Below are 24,448 nucleotides of genomic sequence, written 5' to 3' on the forward strand. Positions count from 1 at the left end.
TTCTTTCATAATTTATTCACCCTCATGCCATCCCAGATGTGTACGACTTTCTTTCTACTGCAGAACACAAAGATTCAGCTTTGTAGGTCCACACAATGCAAGTGAATGGTGACCAAAAACCACATAATAGTTGCATAATTTTCTTCTAAAGATCTTTGTTTGTGTTCTGCAGAAGAAAGAAAGTCATACACATCCAGGATGGCATGAGGGTGAATAAATGATGAGAGCATTTTCATTTTGGGGTGAACTATTCCTTTAAAAATGTCACTTATGCAGTTCAAATTCTACTATTATGTCCTTACCAACCTAACTAACCAGCAATTTCTGAGCACATCAGTTATTTGTACACTACAATGATTTGTGTCTTATATTCTTCTACAGTTGGAATAGGCTGCAGTGACAACCAGTACAACTGATGATACTTACAGTAAGGTGTTGGCAGTCTTAGCTGAAGAACATAACATGCATCCCTACAAACAGCATAAACATTGTATTAAGTTGCTCTGGTAACCGTTGGTGGGATATCATTATCATTGCCTGGACAGTGTTAAGTCTGCGGAGGCTGCTCATACACACAAGTGTCTTAAAAACACACGGTCTCCAACACTCAAACAATCCACTTGAGATACAGACGCACACAGAAAGACAGCATCTATGACTCCAGTTAAACCCAGTCAATAAACAACAATGGCAAAAAACATGCACCAAGGTTTGTTGCGTTAATGAGTCACAAAGCTGACAAGTTAATTTCCTGCTTGTTGTGTCAGTGTTTCTGTGATACTGACAGTGGTCAGATTTGGATGGTAACTGATTTATATGAACCGTCTGTGCAACCAACTAATTTTCTCAACATCATACTGATTGATTGGTCTATGGAGATGGAATAATCATGGTCTGTGGATACATTTAAATGAATAGTTCACCCAGAGTCATTATTTACTCCCCCTCATCTCATTCCAAACCAATATGGCTTTCTCTGTTCTGTGGAACACAAAAGTAAAAAAAATAAAAAGTATCTTTACATGCATTTTTGCCATTTAATGAAAATGAATAGTGATTTCGAGCTGTTAAGCAGCATAAGGTACAAAAACACCATTTAAAACAATGAGTCAACAAGACTCGTGTACCATTTTCCAAGATCTCTGAAGTCACACAATCACTATGCGTAATGAACAAGTTGAAATTCAAGTCTACACAAGCTCAAATCAAAGATTAAATCCTATTACCCTAACCCTAACCAAAGAGGTTTGATGTTACTGATGACCAACAACCTCAGAGAATAAATCAAACAATTCACTAAAAACTAATGCATAAAACCTTTTAGTTCAGATAAATGAATAGAGTGAATCGGAATAAAGTCCATACAGGATTATACCAGATCCAGGATTTAAATATCTAAAAAAAAAAAGCCTAATGATATTGCCTGTCAGCACCCTTTTTTGTTTTCTATTCTGTTGATATTTCTGATTACGTTATGAATCTATTTCTGTGAACTGCTCTGAATCATCAGATGGAGCAGATTTCCAAATATACGGGTTCCATAAATGGACAAAACACACTGCACTCTATAATTCTACATGAAAACTGTAAATAGATACAAAGAATGATTTATTGACAGAACACATTTAAAACATGTTCAAACATACAATATATATTTACACCAAGTGTGGTGGCAATAGGTTTGTACTTTAGATTGTGCTTTAGGATTGTGAAGTGGTGCTCTGAAAGGCATATGTAATGTGGTTATGGGCATGATCTAAGTAAATATCATTATATGATTGAATGGCTCCAGAAAAATGCCTCCAGTGCATGAGCTCAGACATGCTGACACGTTGCGGCAATGATGCTGCGCTGTCGGCATGGCGACCCAGCTGACATGCTCTTCCAGTCTCCTCGCTTACCTCCTTCACGACACCTGGTGCAAATACACACAAATTAATTAACAACAAATTAAAAGAACAAACAAATAAAACAAACAAACAGTGGCCTATGAAGTATTTGGACACTTAAGACACATATACAAATGTTTTAATTTAATTGGATTAGATAGCAAAACAACAAACCAAGTGGCATCAGCAAACAAATGATTGACATTTTCTCAGAACTAATGCCACTTTCATTTCTGCAATTACTTTTAACTAACTGGCCTAAAAAGTTCAAACCGGTGGCCTAGCTGTGTAACCACAGGTGTAGTTCACCCACAAATTGTAATTCTCTCATCATTTACTCACCCTCATGTCATCCAAGTTTGTGTATAACTTTCTTTCTTCTGCAGAACACAAATTAAGATTTTAAGAATATTTCAGCTCTTTAGGTCCATACAATGCAAGTGAAGCTTTTTCAAAAATGTTAAGCTCCAGAAGCACATAAAGGCAGCGTAAAAGTAATCCATAAGACTCTGGTGTCTAATTCCATATCTTTAGAAACTAGATAATGTGGGTATTCATTTATTAATTTTTTTTAGACTTTCACATTCTTCTTTTGTTTTTAGCAATTCACATTCTTTGTACATATCGCCACCTACTGGGCAGGGAGCAGAATGTAAAGTAAAAATGTACTTAAATATTGATCTGTTTCTCACTCACACCTATCATATCATTTCTAAATATATGGATTTAACCACTGGAGTTTTATGGATTATTTTTATGTTGCTTTATATGCTTTTTGGAGCTTATTAATTACATTATTTTCTTTCTTTTGAACTTGCGACTCCAGGTGTGGTAGTCAGCGTCTTTATGGACATATTCCACCATATTCCAGAAAGGTTTTGCTTGAAAAATTTTGATCTTTGGTTTGATATTTTATTATGTAATGCAATGATATTCATACATTTTAAGTGTGGCTTTAGTGTCCAAACCCTTTTTGCAGTCACTATTAATATGCAATGGAAAGGGAATCATCCAGTTCCTCAAAAGTGTCTCCAACACTTTGAGTGTTATGCATTTATTTACCTGGGGTGTCTCCATCTCCGGCGCACTGGCAGCCCAGAAGGCTATGAGTGAGGCAGGTGGTATTAGGCTCAAAACTGAAAAGGTCCCGTAGCTCCTCAGCAGAAAAGCTAATATGCTCTTTCTTCTTGGTCAGGTCCACCACTGTGCCAGAAAGCCCCTGTTTACTCACCTGCCGCTGATAAATCTTCTCTTCTATGGAGCCTACAAGAGAAACGTGCACACTTCTGCACACTCACGCTGATTTGCAAACTCTGTAAACAAATGCTTTTTTTTTTCCATCCATGAATCATCAAACTGAAAGCCTTCCAAAAATAAAGTGTCACATCATGTGCAATGTGTCATAACACAATTCATTGGTAGAAAATAAAGAGAAACAGTTTGTGTGGGTTATGATTTATGAACGGCATTGAGACTTCAGTTTTAGTTCAAGTACTGCTTGGTATTGCACTGTCATAACACACAGCTAAATTTTGGTATTGGCAAAGGGGAACTTAGTGTGATTACACACTTTTTCTGTTGACACTTTGCAAATGTCCTGATTACCTGTTAGAAGAAATCTGTAGATGTGAACGGTTTTCTTTTGTCCATCTCGCCACACACGTGCCATGGCCTAACGGATGAATATTAATAATTACTAGACAGACAGAAAACATTCATCATGGCAGTAAAACAAATGTGATCATAACAAATGCATATGAATGATGAAGAGCACTGCAGAAATAAATACAACTTGAGCAACACTTACTGTCACAGCAAAATAAGCTTAAAGGATTTTTTTTGTATTCACTGACATCTAGTGGTTAACATTTTAGGTGGGACATGGAAAAGCACATAGAAAGAAAACAATAGGGCAGTCTTATCATAATGTGTGATACCTGATCTCACAATCTTGAGCTTTATTTAGCATTATGTAGTGCTGTCTGGTGCTATGTTCTTGTGTACTTTGTGTAATAATGCATTGTTGCTTTGCAGTGTTGCATGGCTAATTGTTATGTTGTGGAAGTCCTCTGACCTGTATGTCATTGGCTGGATTCCAGTCTATATCATATAAAACAAGATGGGAGGCACCAATGAGGTTAAGCCCCACCCCTCCGGCCTTTGAACTGAGTAGCAACAGGAAGTTGGAGGAGTCAGTGCTGTTGAAAGAGTCAACGATGCGTTGTCGCTGCGCAACTGGTGTCTGTCCATCAAGCCGACACCATTTATAGCCTATATGATCACAGACGTCCTGCAGTAAGTCAAGTGTTTGAGTGTAGTTAGACACCAAAACAGCCCTAGAGAGACAGAGAGACCATAAATACTCTGAAAACAAATAATATTATTGAATGTTTTTTCTTGTTTTCCAATAAAATCTTCGAACAATCCTTAAAACAAGATCTGTTCCATTTCGAATTAAACTGCTTTTTTTAGGCCTCTGATATGACTGCAGTCTTCATCTTTTATAAGCGTACATCATTTATTAATTTTGTCAAAAGGACTATTAATTCCTTTAGGTATAAAACTTTCTAATGTAGAAAAAATATTGGACCTTTAAAATTACATTTAAAATGAGATGATGTCTGTAATCAGTTTAAAGAGTGTAATTTTTTCTATGTTAATTTATTTGCATAGACAACTATAAGAAAACAATTTGGAGGTTGAATAACCCAAAAAGGGCACCATCTGTAGCTGTGTGGCACTAACAAAACTCTGCTCTATTTGTTTAATCATCCCGACCCGCCTGACATGGCAACATTGACTCAACCAATGGCATGAGAATATCCGTTTTTTAAACGGGGAAGAATTCAGGAAAACTGTTTTAAAACAATCATTACTTTTGCAATTTCGTTTTGATGCTAATAGTGTATTATGTCTATGGCAAAAATTACCAGGCATGTGATGATATTCTGTAAAATGGTACATCACAGGAATAAACATGCCTGATATTGTTATCGTAAATAATTCTAGATCACCTTTCAGCCAAATTGTTTAGTTTTTCAGATTGAACAGTCGTTTTATTCCCCATCAAGATTCCCAATATTGCATGTATGTGATATAAATGTCACATGTGCACTTTAATCTGTTCTAAAAAGACTATGACAGATTTGTTTAATTTTTTTCATTTTCAAATAAACTAAACAGTGTGATTGTTCAAAAGGGACTTTAAATGTTTGCAGCTTTGCACTTTAAGATGGTGATTGACTATTTGACTTACTATTTATTTTCAAATATGTTTTTACTTTGTACATTTGTACATTTTATTATTGAATATTATTTTTATATTTTTGTGTAATTATTTAAATGTTCAATTACGTTTTTTAAATGTTCAGGGTTTTTTTCTAAGTTCTTTGTTACCTGTTAATTTAAAAGGCCAGTTTGGTATTGAAAAAAGTAATTAAACTTATTAAGAGAACAACAATAAAATTAGTTTACTATTCAACCAATTTTTGTAATGTAATTCAATACCGTTAATATACCATATACTGTGATAAAAGCTTCAGAATTATCTGGATGTGAAAATGTGATAATGTCACATGCCTAGAAATTACATGCTTCACCTTTAGGTGTAAGTTTGACAGCAGTTGTGTATGTGTGTACCTGTCTGTACGATTCACTTTTTGTATTGCTGAGAGCAGGTCTGTTAGAACTACAAGTTTCCCAGAGTCTGCGGTGCTGAAGGCTCCTGTAGAGTAACCCTCAGGAAAGAGTTCCATAATTCCATTCTCATACATCTCATCCTTATTTTCCTGAAGCAAATACCACAAATAATCAAAAAGCAGCAATAATCAGATAAAGAACATAAAAGAGCAAGATAACAGCATCTATTTCAAACATCCGCCCCAGGCAGAACACATTTCTGTAGAGGTGTGTACCTGTAGAGTGTTATAGAGCAGACCGGGATGGTTGCAAAGCTTCTTGAGAGCATTGATGCATGCCAGGTGTGGGCTGTGTGTGTAAGAGTGTGTGCTGGTGCCAGAAAGGCAGGCTCTGATGGGTCGTGTGGCCAGCAGGACACCGTACAGACGTAGCTGCAGCTCGGTGGGTTTGCAAAATACAGTCCACTCTATCCGCTCTGATAAATACTGATTAATGATCTCCTGAGTACGCCGTAATGTGAACACACCTGTTAGACGAAAGAGCTCAGCGGCACGCTCCTCTCCGATACATCTTTCTTCCTGAAACACACAGTTACTGTCAATGCATAACACTCTACATGTTGGACGCACACATAAACACTCAGTGGTAAATTTTCTAAATATATCAGCTTAAGAACATTGCTGATAAATTGTATACTCAAAAGTCATATTCATTTTACTAAACCATGCAGACTTTTATTTCAAAATCAGATCTGCTTAAGCATGTTTCAGTGTGAATTCAAAACCCTAAACTCCCCTAACCCTAACTAGCCCTAACCCTAACCTAAAAAACAGATAGCACAAACACATCTTCAAGCAAAACATTTAACAAAAAAATATAAAAAAAATTATTATATATTTAACAAAAAAATAAAAAAAAATAATTTCAGGGTTTCAAATGATAAAACAACAGATAAACTGTTCAAAATTAAGACAAAAGTATTTAGCACTTTCTGGTTGTCGAATGTTAGTGGAACATGTCTATAGGTAATGTGATAACTTACACCATTGGTTACTCTGCTAGAACACGTTAACTTAAATGTGGAACCAACTTTATACATCAACAAAAAAATGTTAACACCTGTTCATTAAAAGTCATTGCAAAAAGGACTTTCATTTACTGATTTTGATTTGATAGAATCGAATTCACTGATATTCAGAAATTTTAATTGTGATTAAAAATTTAAATTCTCTCATTATTTACTCGCCCTCATGCCATCCCAGATGTGTATGAATTTCTTTCTTCTGCTGAATACAAACAAAGCTTTTTAGAAGAATATTTCAGCTCTGTTGGTCGTTACAATGCAGGTGAATGGTAACCAGACCTTTAAAGCTCCAAAAATCACATAAAGGCCACATAAAAGTTATCCAGAATACAATGGTTAAATCCATATATTCAAAAGCAGTGTAATAGGTGTGGGTGAGAAACAAACCAATATTTCGGTCCTTTTTTAACTATAAATCTCCACTTTCACATTCTTTCACGTTTTAAGTGTCCAAATACTTTTTGGGCCACTGTAGGTGTACGAGGGTATGGATTTTGTGCGCTGTACCTCAGTGCAAGTGGGCTGGCGAGATCTGAGGATGGGTTCTTCATAAACTTTCCTGTATGCTGCAGATGTTCCCAGAATTCCTGGATTTACAAACTCAATGATAGAATAAAACTCCTGCAGGTCATTCTGCACTGGAGTACCTGGCAAAATAATAATTACATAATTTAATATAAATGGCATAATATTATACTACTATGCTCATTTATAAAAGGTGTGTTCATGTGTCTGTAACGGGAAAATTCAAAACAAACCTGTTAATATAAGACGCCGTTGACATGAGAGGCCAGTGAGTGCATTGGCTGTTTTGATGTTGCTGTTTTTGAGGCGATGGCCCTCATCACAGATGAGCACACCAAAGTCCAGGTCTTTTAATTTGTCCACGGAGCGCAGCAACATCTCATAACTAATGACCATCACGGAACAAAAAAGAGAGGACACAAAATCCTCCACACGGTGATCCTACAGAGGCAACGCATACTTTTAATTTAGTCCTCAGTCTATTTTTGATTATCAAAAAACAGCCACACATACACACCTGGTCCACAGTGTACACACTTATCCTCTCTCTGCCCAGCCACTTGTTAAACTCAGCAGCCCAGTTCTTCACCAAACTACCGGGACACACTACAAGTGCCCTCTTCAGTATAGGCCGTCCACCGTAGGGGCCCTGTCTCAGTAGTGTCCAAAGCACACAGACACACTGGAGTGTCTTCCCTAGTCCCATTTCATCTGCCAAAATAGCTCCATAGCGGCTATCCAGCCTGCAACAATTGCATAGACATAAACATGTATGAACAAAGAAATGCACATGGTGAACTAACAGTACAACTAACTGAATATATAGTTTTTTGAGAATGAATGGACACTATTGCAACATAATATTACAGATATTGTAACAGATATTCACCTCATCCCCATTAAGCACTCATAAAGGAAGACCACGCCCTCTCTTTGGTGTGGCCGAAGATGATTGGTCAAGTGAGGGTCGACAACCACATCCACCAGTGGAGAACCGAGTTTATTATACAGCCACTGGTGATCAGTAGTTGGTCGTGGCATCACCAGGGCTCCTTAGGACAAATACATAATAAGCAGTATTGAGGTTGTATGCAAGTACTGTACGTCTGCTATATTAGGATATGCATGTGATATACCTGGTGCATTTGGGTCATGTCTGGGTTTACAGACCGGTCCTTTGGGTTCAGAATCTCTAAGATCTCCTCCTTTGAGTGCTGGTCTGCTAAAGGATTTGGCCACTGGTGGGTATACAGGAGCTTTTAAGACAGGAGTCTCAACAGCAGCGCCTTGGAAACATCGGCCCTTGGCATAGTCCTCATTGGATATGACCCCCATTACCTCGATTTGCTTCCCTCCCACCATAAGAGTCTGACCCTCACACAAGCTCTCCAGCTCAGATACCTTATAACCTGATCCTAACAGACAAACACAATTCACACATACATTCAAAAAAGGTTTCAAAACAATTTCAAGAGTGAGATAAAACCATAACAGTGCATTTAAAAATAAATTATGAATTCAAAAATAAAACTTCATTTCTGAACTATATTATACTTCACAACATTAGCTATTTTATTTTAAACATGTGTTGGGACAGGTTTACCTCGTCCAATGTCCCGTGCCTCCATGTCTTTAAGAACAACATTTCGTCCCCTGGCCACCAGCACAGCGTCACCTTCCCAGCGCTTATGCTTCCTTGATGATGCCTTGCACCATATTACACTATAGTAGCATGCTTGAAAGAAAATAAAAACATGAATGAACAGAGATAGCGCAACATAAAAAATAGCCCATATTGAATAATAAAGACGGCTGTACAAAATAAATAATTTAGTTTAAAAATATATATGTATATAAATATCTTCATATTTCAACGTGTTGCACCAAGCACATATACTGTGTCAGATGAACTACACAATTACTGGTCAGGTGTCAAACTGTAGCATGAAAATCCTCATTCATTTGCAACAATTTCACATTAGCTTAAGTAAACACATTATACTTTACAAACACAAATTAAGTCTCCTCAAACACAGCTAGAGACTGAGAAGATTATCATTTTATGCTTCTGAAAAGAAATAATACAAAAGATATGCTTAAGACAGTTCAATTTTATTAGTGACAACTTACAAAAAAAATAAATGTCTTTCTTGTCCAATCAGGCATTCACACAAAAACTTTCATTCCTGCTACAGATATGAAAAACGATCTAGTAATACTTTACAATAAGGTTGTATTTGTTAACATCAGTAAATGCATTAAGTGTAACGAACTGATAATGAACAATATATTTTTACAGCATTAATTTATCTTGGTTGATGTTAATGAATACATTTACAATTGTTCATTCTTCATGTTAGTTCATATTGCATTAACTAATGCAAACATATACAACTTTTAAAAGTTAAAAATGTATATGTTGAATTTTACATTAACCAAGATCAGTGTAGGGTAACTCAAAATTAGTAATCCACTAAAAATTACTTTTCTAAAAAATATATAATCAGATTACTTTACTGATTACTTTGTCTAAAAAGTAATCACATTACTAATTGTTTTACATTTAAGTTACTTTCTAAATCACTTCTGGAAGTTTGGTCTATATTTCCAAAATGTCTATATTTCCTCATTTATTGTCACGCATGCTAACAGACGAACATATTAATTCATATTTTAAATGTATTTATACAGTACATATTACTTTTGCTCAAGTAATGTCCTTAAACGTAATTATTTTAATTGAAATTCAGTAACTGTAATCTGATTACAAGAATTTAATATGTAATGCATTAAACTACTTCTATTAAACCAAATAATCTTTAAATTACAGTAATTACTTTGTAAATGGATACACCCAGCACTAATCAAGATTTATAAGTGCTAAAAAGTATTTCATTCAAGTTAACTAATGTAGTTAACTAATATTAACAAATACAACCTTAATGCAATTTGTAACAAACAGTCCTTGAACAAATATCACCTGAATAAAAGCTGTACAAACAAAAAAGAACTGTACAAACATTTCAACAACTTCAAACTGTACAAACAAACAATTTCATTGCAGTTGGATATTGCCAACTGAGTAGCAGTAGTGCCGAAATTCCCTTTATGCTACATTTTATACACAACATTGTATGTGTCAAATCAATGGCAACCCGTGGCGGAGTCTGGCCGCCCTTAGTTTCTCCACTTTGACCTTTGACCTGAGTAGCTCCTCCTCCAACTGTTGCTTTCTTTTAAGGCCCTCCCTCTTCTCCTCCAGATACAACCCAAGTTTTCTGTGATTGGCCAGAAGCAGCTCATGTTCCTCACGCATCATCTGCAATGTTTCTGCCTCAAAAATGTGATTTTTAAAAGCGGCATTGCCCCTTTGATACAGACTCCTCCTTGGGGTTGGTGCTGATGGCGAGGGTGGGAGGTGTATGGAGGAGGGACATGGAGAGAGGGAGGCCGTGTATACGTGGGAGACTAATTCCTCTTCCTCATCGTCTTCCTCCTCTTCCACTACCTCATTGTCCCTGTCATTCTGTCCATGGTGGGCTTGACTACTTGGGGTGGTGATAGTAACAGGTGAACCATGTGATGTAATCAGGTGAATATCAGGTGGTGGTTTCACATCCTCTGATTCCACCCTCACAGCCGCAACAGGTGGATAGTCTGACATCATAGTAAGTGACAGACTGCTGCCTGGCTGCTCTACTGGAGAGTTCCTCTTGAACTGAAGCCTAGCACAAACACATATGATGTCAACTTTTAAACAGTTATTATATAAAAAAATTGCAAAATGTACACACAATGGGAAATCTCAAGTGTATCAAAGCCTTTTAAAGCAAGACAGGTCACTAGGTGGCCATGTTCTTAAAGGAATAGTTCACCATCATCCAAGATGTATTGGAATTTCTTTCTTCATCAAAACAGAATTAAAGATTTTTAGGATTTCATTTCAGGCCTCCTCCTTTAAACAATTCAAGTGAATGTACACCAAAATGCATATTTAGGGTGAAACAAAATAATCCACACAACTCCAGTAGACAAATAAAGTTCTTCTGAACCCAATAATTGATTATTTTTAGAAACAATATAATACTTATATACTTTTTTACTACAAATGTTTGCTTCTGTACATCTCTGTGACACACGCTCATGAGAGGGATGATGTAAGCTCATTGGTAAGGTCACGCATCACATGGAGGAGGCAGGAAGCACATCATTGTTCACAAGAGAAGGAGCGCTGTACAAAAGTTACATTTTCTTTGCTGTAGATTTATATTTGTATAATTGTATTGTTCAAAATGGTCATCATTTATTCGGGCTCAAATAGGTAGGGTTGGGCGAAAAACTCCACCTCCTCTTCTCTTCTAAAATCAAAATCCTCCAACATCCATGTTTGAAATTGTTTTGGTTTGTGAATGGCGTTTGGTCTGTGCAAGTTTCTCTTGTAAACAATGACGCGCTTACTACCTCCTCCACGTGACGCATGACCAACGAGCTTACGTCATCCCTCTAATGAGCGTGCGTCACAGAGATGTAAGGAAGTGAACATTTGTAGCTAAAAAGTATGTAAGTATTGTTTTGTTTCTAAAAATAATCAATCGTTTGGGTTCAGAAGAACTTTATTTGTTGATTGGAGTTCTGTAGATTATTTTGATGCACCATCAATATGCATTTTGGACAGTCAAAATTGTTTTAGTACATTCACTTGCATTGTTTAAAGGAGGAGGCCTGAAATGAAAACCTAAAAATCTTTAATTCTGTTTTGATGAAGAAAGAATCTCCAATACATCTTGGATGGCCTGAGGGGGAGTAAATTATCAGCAAATTTTCATTTTTGGGGGAACTATTCCTTTAATGAACCTGCAGGACTCATTTCTACTTGAATGCAAAAAGGCTGAAATCTCCAAAACAGTTGTGTCAATAATATTGAAACAAATAAAATAACTGCAATAAAAACTGACCACAACAGTATCATAAATTTTGCTTCTTTATCTCAGATCATGCTAAAAAGCCTGCTATTTTTCAGGCTGGTACAGATAATACACATGCACTTTCTTGATAATAACTGACAGGCAATGTCCCTATCAAAAAGGTGATAGGTTCTTTTAACTGTAAGGTGGAACTTCCATTCCTAGAGCCATAATCAGCATTACAATTTCTACCAATCATAAGTATACCAGTGACCTGCCATATTCTATACAGTCTCTGGTTGTATGTTTCTTTATATACCAGTAATCAATTCCTCTATTTACACTGCCCTACAAAGCCAAAATGCAGAAATTATGCCAACACTGAAATGGAGAAAAATGGCTCTAAAGGAATTTTCTGGGTTCAATACAAATTAAGCTCAATCGACAGCATTTGTAGCATAATATTGATTACCACAATAAATGACTTTGATTCATCCCTCCTTTTCTAAAACAAAGAAAGAAAAAAGCTAAAATCAAAGTTACAGCGGCACTTACAATGGAAGATAATTGAGCTGTAAAGTTGTCTAAATCACCATTTTTACAGTAATTTTAGTGTTTGTTGACATGACACCGACATGGCAATGAAGTTGTAAAAACGCCATAAAGTTACACAGAAAATGTAAGTGATTTTATCACACTAAAATCATGTTAACATGCATATTATTACATGTATATTATGTCTTGTGGCTATTCTTTTAAAACAGTGAATATTTGAATGTTTACAAATTGGCACCATTTACTTCCATTGTAAGTGTCTCAATGTAACGCAGATTTCTTACCTTTTTTCTTTTTTTTTTAAATGACTAATAAGTCGAAAATGAATTTTTTGGTAATCAACATTATGTCACAAATGCTGTTGATTGAGCTTAACCTGTATTGACCCGGAATATTCCTTTAAATATTTTCAATTGTCAAGCCAAATATGGATTATAAAATAGTCTCTCTCCGTTTTCTCTGAATCGGAGTGTAGTTGAGCCAATCTCATCTGTCACTGGATAGATCATAGTCTAAGAGATCCAATTTAACTCAATAACTTAATTTTGACAAAAAGGAGTAGTTACTGCATGTTGCCTTTGCAGGGCAGTACATTCACTCATCTGACTCATTATTATATGATCTTCAGGTGCAACATCATCCAATCCCACCACTCAGCTAAACTGAACTTGACATAAGTGACAAATAGAAAGTCCAAGAACCCACATTTTTATAAACTCTACAGAAAGGCCTAAGATTGGGCAGATATGGAGATGACACTGGAAAATAACTACTCTGGCACTCATTGGCAAAACTGGCTTTAGTGCAGTGTTGGAAATACGGTTAATGACATCGAATCCCCTCAGTGCTGCAGCTTACCTTTGGCACAGGACATAGAGTGAAAGGACTGTGAGTGTGTGCCTGTAATGAGTGTTTTGACCACAGACTGTAGAAACAGGCCAATTTAAAACTGGCAATGGAGATGTTTATACGTCTGTCTAACAAATTGGCTAAAGGCAACAATTAAAACTACAGCCACTTAAAGATCTCAGAACATTTCTGTGAAGATATTAGCAGAAGCTGCTATTAATGATTAATGACCAATACCTTTGTCTAAGTGATGCCAATGAGAATCTGGAAGAGACCTGCTGAGAGTAAGTTTACTTGGTTTGAATTTTCCATTGGATGACATTTATATTTTTGAGTTGTGGATGCACTGCTGAAGACTCAGTTTTGTTTATGCATGCCTGTGTCTGCATGTGCGTGCATGTGTGCCTGCATGTGGCGTGTGAGAATCTGTATGCTCAATCTCACCTGTGGAGTGCACTCTGCTCTTTGTCTCCCACATGAAACAGTTGTGGAATCATTTCCATGATGCGTTTGGTTGGCTCTGATATGCTGCCCCTGTACTCTGGTTGGGCGTGGCTTCGCTGAAGAACTTCCTGTTTGGCACTTTCTTTAAGTCGTTTATAGAGGGTCCGAAGGCCCTGAGCAGTTCTGGGGGGCCTCTCCCCTCCTAAACTATTATAGCGTTCTGCTATGCTGTCCCAGCACCGGTTCTTATCCACAATCACTGCATGCTTGTTGGTGTGCTCTTCCAAAATTCGTATGTGGGGCTGTACCAGCCGCAAAAGATCCAGTTTCTCAGACAGGGTGAAGTTTGAGGAGCGGGCTTTGCCAACCATGCTGTTTGTCATGAATAAGGAAGACATCTTGGTTTTAAGCTGGTCTCAATGCTCTAGACCCTCTCTTCTTCTCTCCTTCTTTCCCCTGTGCTGTGTGTCTGTCTTTCACTGGAAGACACTCACTTGTGTGAGCAAGCTGCTGCACTGCTTACCTTGGTTAAACAACACACACATGCACAAACTAGCTCTCAAGCACACAGACGTAAGAAAAAGAATCAGGCTTAACTAGGCCAGCCTCGATTAGGCCCACGCCTACCCGGGGAGGGCTTTGCTGGAATTCCTTTTAGCTTAAGCTGACGCAGGTTCAGTAAAGCTGCTTAAGCCTGGCCTGACCTACATAACAAACCCGACTACATTAGACTGGAAACACAGCGGAGCTCTTTTATGCCGTTATGCATTTTATTTAACGGGTCAGCAATGTGCTTTTGAACATTTATTAAACAGGAAGCGTCTACTCCGTGTTTAGATTGTACAGCGCGAGTCTGTGCCGACTTGCAAGACTTTAACAAAGGAAAACATTGATTTGGTGAAAAATGTGCAAGAGCTCGTGCCATTTACATTCAGAGAGCGAAAGATAGAGGGTTGAGTTTAGAAAAAAGACACCAGTTGCTGTAAAATTTTTCCTAGCCTAACAAATGCAGCACAGCTCACTCGTACGCTGAAGAGTTTGCCTCGAATCTGTTTGTGTGCGGCTCGTTTACTCATTTGCAATTGGACACACAACGCCTGTCAGTCAAGCGAATCTTGTGCATGGATTGGTTAGTTTCACTTAAAGCCGAAGTTAAAGGAGGGGAATAAAGTTCCGGTGTCTCGCCAAACTTGTGCTGCTTTTCACCACTCTACTGGTTTTGCTTTAACGTTTAAAATGGGACCATTTAAAATGAATTCCCTCTTTCAAAATACCAAAGCGTTTTCGACCAATTCATACACGTTTTGCTACATTATGTCAATGTGGTTTGAATGCTTGCAACACCACAAGAAACTACCATGTTACTTAAAATATAGAAATAAATCTAATTAATTGATTAAAAAAGGTTTTAACCATTCCTTTAAGCCCATACCCAATGGTTTACCCAAAAATGAAAATTCTCTCATCATTTACTCATGCAATCCCAGATGTGTATTATTTTCTTTCTTCTGCTTAACACAAATTAAGATTTTTAGAAGAATATCTCAGCTCTGTAGGTCCATACAATGCAAGTGAATGGTGACCAAAATGTTTTAGCTAAAACAAAAAGCACATAAATGCAGCATAAACGTAATCCATAAGACTCCAGTGGTTAAATCCATGCCTTCAGAAGCAATATTAAAGGTGTGGGTGAGATACAGATCAATATTTTACTCATTTTCACTTTAAATCTTCACATTCACATTCTTCTTCCTTAGTTTTTGGTGATTCACATTTTTGTGAATATCGCCACCTGGGCAGGGAGGATATTAAATATTGATCTGTTTCTCACCCACACCTATCATATCACTTCTGAAGACAGTTTTAACCGCTGGAGTCTTATGGATTACTTTTATGCTGCCTTTATATGATTTTGGAGCTTGAAAGATCTGGTCACCATTAATTTGCATTGTAAGGACCTAAAGAGTTGAGATATTATTCTAAAATTCTCAGTTTGTTTTCAGCAGAAGACAAAGTCACACACATCAGGGATGGCATGAGGGTGAGTAAATGATGAGAGAAATTTCATTTTTTAGTGAACTAACCCTTTAAAGGTAATGCATTACAAGGTATATCCTAAATACACTCACCTAAAGGATTATTAGGAACACCTGTTCAATTTCTCATTAATGCAATTATCTAATCAACCAGCAGTTGGCAGTTGCTTCAATGCATTTAGGGGTGTGGTCCTGGTCAAGACAATCTCCTGAACTCCAAACTGAATGTCAGAATGGGAAAGAAAGGTGATTTAAGCAATTTTGAGTGTGGCATGGTTGTTGGTGCCAGACAGGCTGGTCTGAGTATTTCACAATCTGCTCAGTTACTGGGATTTTCACGCACAACCATTTCTAGGGTTTACAAAGAATGGTGTGAAAAGGGAAAAACATCCAGTATGCCGCAGTCCTGTGGGCGAAAATGCCTTGTTGATGCTAGAGGTCAGAGGAGAATGGGCCGACTGATTCAAGCTGATAGAAGAGCAACTTTGCCTGAAATAACCACTGCTACAACCGAGGTATGCAGCAAAGCATTTGTGAAGCCACAATACGCACAACCTTGAGGCGGATGGGCTACAACAGCAGAAGACCCCACCGGATACCACTCATCTCCACTACAAATAGGAAAAAGAGGCTACAATTTGCAAGAGCTCACCAAAATTGGACAGTTGAAGACTGGAAAAATGTTGCCTGGTCTGATGTGTCTCGATTTCTGTTGAGACATTCAGATGGTAGAGTCAGAATTTGGCGTAAACAGAATGAGAACATGGATCCATCATGCCTTGTTACCACTGTGCAGGCTGGTGGTGGTGGTGTAATGGTGTGGGGGATGTTTTCTTGGCACACTTTAGGCCCCTTAGTGCCAATTGGCCATCGTTTAAATGCCACGGCCTACCTGAGCATTGTTTCTGACCATGTCCATCCCTTTATGGCCACCATGTACCCATCCTCTGATGGTTACTTCCAGCAGGATAATGCACCATGTCACAAAGCTCGAATCTTTTCAAATTGGTTTCTTGAACATGACAATGAGTTCACTGTACTAAAATGGCCCCCACAGTCACCAGATCTCAACCCAATAGAGCATCTTTGGGATGTGGTGGAACGGGAGCTTCGTGCCCTGGATGTGCATCCCACAAATCTCCATCAACTGCAAGATGCTATCCTATCAATATGGGCCAACATTTCTAAAGAATGCTTTCAGCACCTTGTTGAATCAATGCCACGTACAATTAAGGCAGTTCTGAAGGCGAAAGGGGGTCAAACACAGTATTAGTATGGTGTTCCTAATAATCCTTTAGGTGAGTGTATGTTAAAATGTTGAAAAATATACTAATTTTGAACAAAATACAAGAATTCAGCAGTTTAAATCTTTTCATTATATATCAGTCATGTTTTTCTTTTTTTTTAACTGCAAGATCTGTATGTTTTGCATTTATAGTCTGGCATGTAAAATTATAATACACTGTAACCACTGATCAAAATTCTTTTGAATAATATACAATATTTAAAGCTATATATAGCTAATATAATAATATACAAATGTATTATATTGTATCAGGGTTTCTGCAGGTTTTATGAAGCTACATTTCATTTTTAAGACCTTTTTAAGAACAAATAAAGAACATTTATTTAAGGAATACATTTAAGGGAACACAATGTTATCGCATTGCTCTCTAAATGTAAATGCCTAGGGAGCACAAGAACAGTCATATATGCTGTGCCATATATTATACATGTATACTGTAACACTTCAAAGTTTAAAAACACAACTTAACAGATCTCCAATACTTTAATTCATTTAAAAAAAAAAAAGTAACACGATTAAGGCTTGAATTCCTCTGCTCCTAACTACCAGAATGTGGAAATAACTTTTACGTTTGGATCAGACCCATTGTATCAGCTGTATACCTCTACTACACTGCTGTTTCACAACACCCAAAAATATACTTCAAAGCTCTGGAATAAAAAGTTATCACCAGCAAACATGTAAAAACGTTTGAATAAAAGATTTTATTCAAATACTTTTGGTCATTGTGGCAGGGCAGAGGGCAGGCTAATTAGCCCTCGAGAGGGATAAAGGCTGACCGAAGATGGCAATGTGTGAGAGAGAGAGATTTACGGACAGCTGTCTGATACCAGTGTGTGTGTTTGTCTTTTTGGTTCAGTTTTATATTAAACTATTATTTATATTGTCAAGCTGGTTCTCGCCTCCTCTCCCTTTAAAGTCATTAAATCTAGAAGCTCATCAAAAGGAGAATTTATGATATTTTTTTCTTTTTTATAAGAACCTATAATTCTGCATTCTAAATCCCTTGTCCTAGATTAGTCAATAATATATATATTTACAGCAATTTACACATTGTTCATATCATTCACAAACAGCAAAAAGACATGCCAAGGTTGTAGTCAACACACACGTGTGGATTATCTTTTGAACTATAGGTGGCGCTGTCTCCAAACTGCTCAGGTACGTTCAGGAATTGGTCAATGATGCATACCAAATTTCTTATAAATCTGACAATGCATTCAAAAGATATATAACTTATAAAAATCAATGTGCCAGACAGGTATGGCCAGTGTTGGGCAAGCCACTAAAAAAAAGTAGCAAGCTAAGCTACTAACTACTCAAAAAAAAAAAAAGTAGTTAAGCTAAGCTAAAAGCTACACTTAAGAGAAAGTAGCAAGTTACACTGCAAGCTACAGTACATGCCAGAAGTTGCTTGCTACATTTAAGATCATTCAACCAGATGCACAGAGCATACTGTCATAGACAAAGCATCTAAAAGACTTTACATGATGTTCATCTAAGCCATGGTACAATATAGTACGGTATAGTGCAATGCTGTATAAATGTATACAGTATTTTGCAATATGAAATGTGCATGTAAACAAAATATGTAAATTCATATTTATACATGCTACCTATACAAACTCATGTGTTCAAAATTTAAAATCACGATTTGTACATTTTATTTTCCATATTTATACTACTACCTCTACAAACCCATACCCATTTGAACAATTACCTTTCCTTTTTTCCTGTATACAATTTTTTCACAAACTATTCATCTTATCCTGTAAATCTGTGTCTAGCTATTGTATTTCTGTACTAGAATCTTCTGATCAGAGGCCTAATTTCTTCTGTTTGTGAGCAAATCTGGGCAATAACAATGTGACATCTGATGGTATACCATGGTACTTTGAGATACAATTACCATATTTATGTACCATTCTGTATTTACATGGTGCTTCAATGTACTTCAAAAAATACCATGGTAATTTAATATATGATTACCATATAATTGAATTTACATGGTGCTACAAGATAATGCTAGATTTCCAAAAAGCATGGTAATGCCATGGTACTTTGTGTTTTCGTGTAGGCTGCTGAATGTATTGATACACTTTTGGTGGTAAAATGTCTTTACCTGCAGTCGCTCACAAGCTGCACATGTGTTAAACTTAATAAAAACCTTCTTCATCACTGGCAAAAGACAGGATGCATTTGCAGATTTGGTATCCTTTTATTGTAGATCCACTGTAACCAGTGATATACAATAAATTATCTTTATTTTCTGCATCGGAGTGTTGCAAAGTGAGAGCGTGCCAAATGATTCAGCAGCGCATGTGTGAACTTTGAGTCATTCAGATTGAATCGTGAACTGATTCATACTACTTTGCTATCACGTTTGACCAATTCATAGTAAAGAGTCTTACATCTTTATTTCTGATTCAAAACTTGGGATATTAAACACCAGGTGCACGCATGATGTAGCAGTGTAGCTTTTGCCAAAGCTACGCCACTACCTAATCAAAAAGATAGCTTTGCTACTGAAAAGATACTTGATTTAAAAACTAGCGAAGCTAGTACCTCGCTACTCAGAAATGTAGTTAAGCTAATAGCTTCGCTATTTGTAGCTAAGCTACTGCCCATCACTGGGTATGGCTGATATGGGAAAAATTATATATGGCTGATATGGGTATCCTTGAAATCCCCATGACCCAAGGAATCCATAGACACCAAACTTTTAGGACATATGGTCAAATGCTTGGCAACAGGCAAAAATAGCAATTTTTCACATATCTTGACCCATAAGTGGCACTGTCACCAAACCTGTATGTACCCTCAGGTCATGGTTCTGATGAAGCATACCAAGTTTAGTTTCAATATGACAAACCACTGGCAAGATATAGCCTCACTTTTCACATGTTTTATGTCAACTTTGTTAAATTTGGTGTTAACGTAACTTTTAAACAAAATCAAAAATCTAAATGTGGTATGATTCATTCTGTGCAGATCAGTCTGGAGATTATTTTGAGCCACTGTTTAGGCAAATCAGGCAAAGTTTACAGGAATAGTAGCAAATAAACTATAAACGTCATACTCCAAGATGGCGGCCACTGTAATGGGCAGGGTTTTAATTTAAGTGGTCCATTTGTATCATACGGAGGAGAATAATTACATGCAAAAGGAATTACTAGGACAAATGGTTCAAAAGATACGAGCAAAAGAAAAGTGAATTTTTTAACTGGTGGTAGCACTATAGTTTGTCCTAGAGATCTCAAATTTGTTATGGGGTTATTCGTGCTCAGAAATGACTTCTCACTTTAAAAAGACTTACGGTAAACGCAATGATCAGACCAATCCCTCATTTAATATTTAATACAGAGACCTTATGAATTTTAGACTTGTTTCTCCGATTTAAGACTGTAAGGCTTTAATTTGCAAAAGGGCAATTAAAGACTTTTTACGACTTTTTTCAGACCTGCAGAAACCCTGTGTATATAGCTTTTTATTTTTTATGCATATGTCCCAGGAATTATATTTGTAATTAAATGTTATGTTTTCTTTACAAAAAATAGCTTCGCAGGACAACAGTGGTATACAATCTACATGAATGCAACACTTAATGTAGCACTGGCCTGATAGGGCAAGTGACAACTCTATCTACTGTCAACTGGCCAGAATCTCTCTCTCTCACTTGCCATCCTTATAGTTGAGCCTTGGGTTATTTGCTTCCATTTTCGTTACCATGAATGATGATAGTATTTCTGTCACCGCTGTATCTTACCAGTTGATGAGGAGTTGGCTTCCGTATTTGGCTGTCTTGTGCAACTGTCTTTGTCTGTCCATTGCTCTGCTTCAGGACAGTCAGATGATGAGTTTAAGCTGTTTTCCTTACATTCTCCTTGAGGAACAGCACCCAAGACCCTGGCTAAAGCTTTACTGCCTTCTGAAGCTCTAGAAAAATCTGGACCGTCTCCACTAGTCAAACACCTCTGGACCTGCAGAGAGAAATAACTGTTAAACATGCTAGCAGTGGAAAATTAAAAACTCATAAAACTATAGATGAAGGGTCATTCCTAATGACTGTTTTATGGATCTTACACATGTCTGTTCAATAAACTCTTGCTTACAACTGCATTATTATGAACACACTACTTGAATAACATACACATAGAAGTTTAATAGACAATATGCACAGGAGCACTTTAAAATAAATCACATATAATTATGTACATAATCTCAAACATTGCATAAACAACTAACTAGAGATACACTGATATGAACATTTTTGGTTGATACCAACACTGATAAAAAAAAAATACATAGACCGATAAAGATATATTGCAACTTACGTAATTTTGTCATCACTTTTACTTAGGCATGTTTAAAACTAACAAAGAGTCACAAAATCCTTTTCACTGTTCTAACAAAACATTTTTTCCTTTGAACATGGCTTGAATCTGTTGAACACATGACACAGTGAAAGATACATGCAAAATAAAAAGACAAAAAAAGATGATAAAAATTATTAAATATGATAACATGTTGATTGGTATGAAAAAATATTATTATTTACTTGTAAAAAAAATTGGCATTTGTTTTTGCCGTTTAAAATGCAGCCTTTTAAGGGTTAGTAATCGCACAAAGTCATATTGCAATTTCAATCTTAATTCAATAAATCAATCAATTAATGATATTATACTGATATCTCAGAAGTCAAAGTCTACTGGTTTCAAACCATTTTGGATGGTTTCTCTTATCATGAAGCCTATAGGTAAGTGCCTGTGTCACAACTATCACATCCGTTTATGCAGTTGTTTCCGCATTAATGTGAGAACGAGATAATTAAAATTGAATTAAATTAAATAGAAATAGAAATGTAATATGTTCTTAGGAGTTCCAACCCTTCTACATATATATATATATATATATATATATATATATATATATATATATATATATATATAAATAATTTGAATTCGAGGAGTTTATACAAAGTGTGTAACCAATTAATTTTAATTAATTTTTAAACAAACCATCAGTTTTTCATGCTTATAATTAATATGCCAATAGTTTAAATTTGGTCAATAATTGGCCGATAAATATCGACAGCCGATACATCTGTGCATCCCTACATTTAACATACCATTTTTATTTTTCACTTGTTCACGTGTTTTGGCTTATTCATCGCTTTTACCTTGTTGAGCACATTCCCTAGTGCTAGTGTGGACGGTGAGGATGGTCCTGGTTGGAGGTTTGATACGGTAGGAACATCAATCTGCGCCGGCCCCGGAGGCTTAAAGCGTGGTTTCTTTGCAGCATTGACGCTGAGCTGACTCGGAGCTCCAGACCTGCGCATTCTGCCAATGAGGACGCCACTTAACTGAATAGAAACATGAAGGATCAAACACAGCCATAATGCCTATGTCATTAACTTGTATCAAAATAAGAATAAAATACATGTCATGTGAAATAAACGTGGCTTTTAAGGGATAGTTCAAGCAAAAAGTTCTGTCATAATATTCTCACCCCAAACATGTATAACGTGCTTTCCTCAGTGAAACACAATAGTGACAGACAGGCTCAGTCACCCTTCACCTACATTGTCTCTTTTTTCCATACAATGAAAGTGAATAGTGACTGAAGCTGTCATACGAGTTTGGAACAATATGGGAGTGAGTATATGATGACAGAATTTTTATTTTACAGTGAACGGAACTTTCCCTTTTATGTAAACAGATTACGTCGATTATAACTCTTTTATTTCTCCAAACAATTATGTTAAATGTAGATATGTTTAATTTGTACTAGTAGTAGACAGAAAGCACGTTAATCGCTCACCCTTTATCGTGGTTCCCTCTTGTTTGTCAATGACTGTTTTTGTTTTTTAAAACTCCCTCGAAAATCACAAAGCTCAAAATACGCGCAAATGTAACGCGGAAGTGACGTGTCTTCGCTGTGATTGGTCCAACCATAGTGTTGCATGAAGTGGGTGGAGCGGAGAAGCTTATGAAGTGCAAAAATCAACACCGACTGAAGTCACTGTCAGGAATGTTGTCAACAAGAAAGGTTTCCGAAATAAAACAAATAAAGCAGAGGTAGACGTCTCAACGTTTTCATCCCTGTCAAGCATCAAACAGGCAAGTACTGAGTGCAACACTTTCCACAGTAAAGGCAGGCTGCTGTCTCTCACTCTTTCTGTAGTACCCTTGCTTGTTGGATTTGATTAATGTACAACAACTATGAACATATGCCTTTTGTAACAATTGTGGCTTTGACATTAAACTATTTACTGCTATGAATCAAACACAATCAAAATGATCTTTTAATTGTATTAATTTCTTTTAACTCTGCCTTTAATATTAATTGTAGAGATTGATGAAATGTTGATAAACTTAAATATTCTACTAGAAAATAGTCCATTCAGTTTTGTGTCATTTTTAATTCTAGTACTTCAGGACTTTAGTAATTTGCTGTATATGGGCATGATCACCATGTTATTTTTCTATGGTATCTGAAGCTATTAACTCTCGCATATGCACAGACACATGTTTGGCTGTGTTGTGCCAATGTTTTATGTGGCTGAATTTCTGAAAGTGAATCTGCAATGTTGCGGTGTAGAAAATAATCCAATCAGGGTGTGGGAAACTGTAATCCTGTCTAATCCCACCACATCCATGAAGAACAGTGTCCAGAGTGTCCAGACAGGGACACAAATGTCCTCTCCTCTAAAAAACTCGAGACTTTTAAATAATTCTCCCGACTGTAAATATTCAGAAGACTCAACTGTTTAAATATGTCTATTTAAAAAAAAAAATTGTCTACTGGGCCTTATACCTCTGTTTTAAAGAAATAGTTCACTCAAAAAGAAAATGCTCTCATCACTTACTCACTTTCATGCCATCCCAGATGTGTATTGCTTTCTTATTTCTGCAGAACAGAAACAAAGATTTCTATAAGAATATCTCAGCTTTGTAGGTCCTCACAATGCAAGTGAATGGTGACCAAAACTTCAAAGCTCTGAAAAAGCAAATAAAGGCAGCATAATAGTAATCCATATGACTCCAGTGGCTTAATCCATGCCTTCTGAAGAACGTTGAATCGGTTTTGGGTGAGAACAGACCAACATATAACTCCTTTTTCACTATAAATCTTGACATAAGCAGTCTCCTTGGTGATCATGATTTCAAGCTTAATTACATTTCCTAGTGCCATCTAGTGCTCTGCACATGCAT

General features: G+C 36.6%; 2 protein-coding genes across 2 annotated transcripts; both read right to left on the reverse strand.

Annotated features, from left to right (window-relative positions):
- Positions 1–1,604: 1,604 nt before the first annotated feature.
- Positions 1,605–23,140, reverse strand: rad54b (RAD54 homolog B). Its single transcript, XM_052144266.1, has 15 exons — positions 23,055–23,140; positions 22,411–22,596; positions 20,998–21,211; positions 8,741–8,872; positions 8,274–8,552; positions 8,027–8,189; positions 7,655–7,880; positions 7,371–7,578; positions 7,120–7,259; positions 5,804–6,106; positions 5,529–5,677; positions 3,964–4,225; positions 3,495–3,561; positions 2,952–3,152; positions 1,605–1,915 (listed from the first exon to the last, which is right to left on the reverse strand). Exons 2-15 carry the CDS (start codon positions 22,570–22,572, stop codon positions 1,701–1,703), a joined length of 2,721 nt encoding a protein of 906 aa, XP_052000226.1. The 5' UTR covers positions 22,573–22,596; positions 23,055–23,140; the 3' UTR covers positions 1,605–1,700.
- On the reverse strand, positions 9,287–14,447 carry LOC127656093 (fibrinogen silencer-binding protein). The gene is made up of 2 exons (XM_052144267.1): positions 13,890–14,447; positions 9,287–10,862 (listed from the first exon to the last, which is right to left on the reverse strand). The coding sequence occupies exons 1-2, from the start codon at positions 14,285–14,287 to the stop codon at positions 10,277–10,279; spliced, it is 984 nt and encodes a 327-aa protein (XP_052000227.1). The 5' UTR covers positions 14,288–14,447; the 3' UTR covers positions 9,287–10,276.
- Positions 23,141–24,448: the final 1,308 nt, after the last annotated feature.

The sequence above is a fragment of the Xyrauchen texanus genome, chromosome 15 (genome assembly GCF_025860055.1).
Source record: "Xyrauchen texanus isolate HMW12.3.18 chromosome 15, RBS_HiC_50CHRs, whole genome shotgun sequence".
Lineage (NCBI taxonomy): Eukaryota > Metazoa > Chordata > Actinopteri > Cypriniformes > Catostomidae > Xyrauchen > Xyrauchen texanus.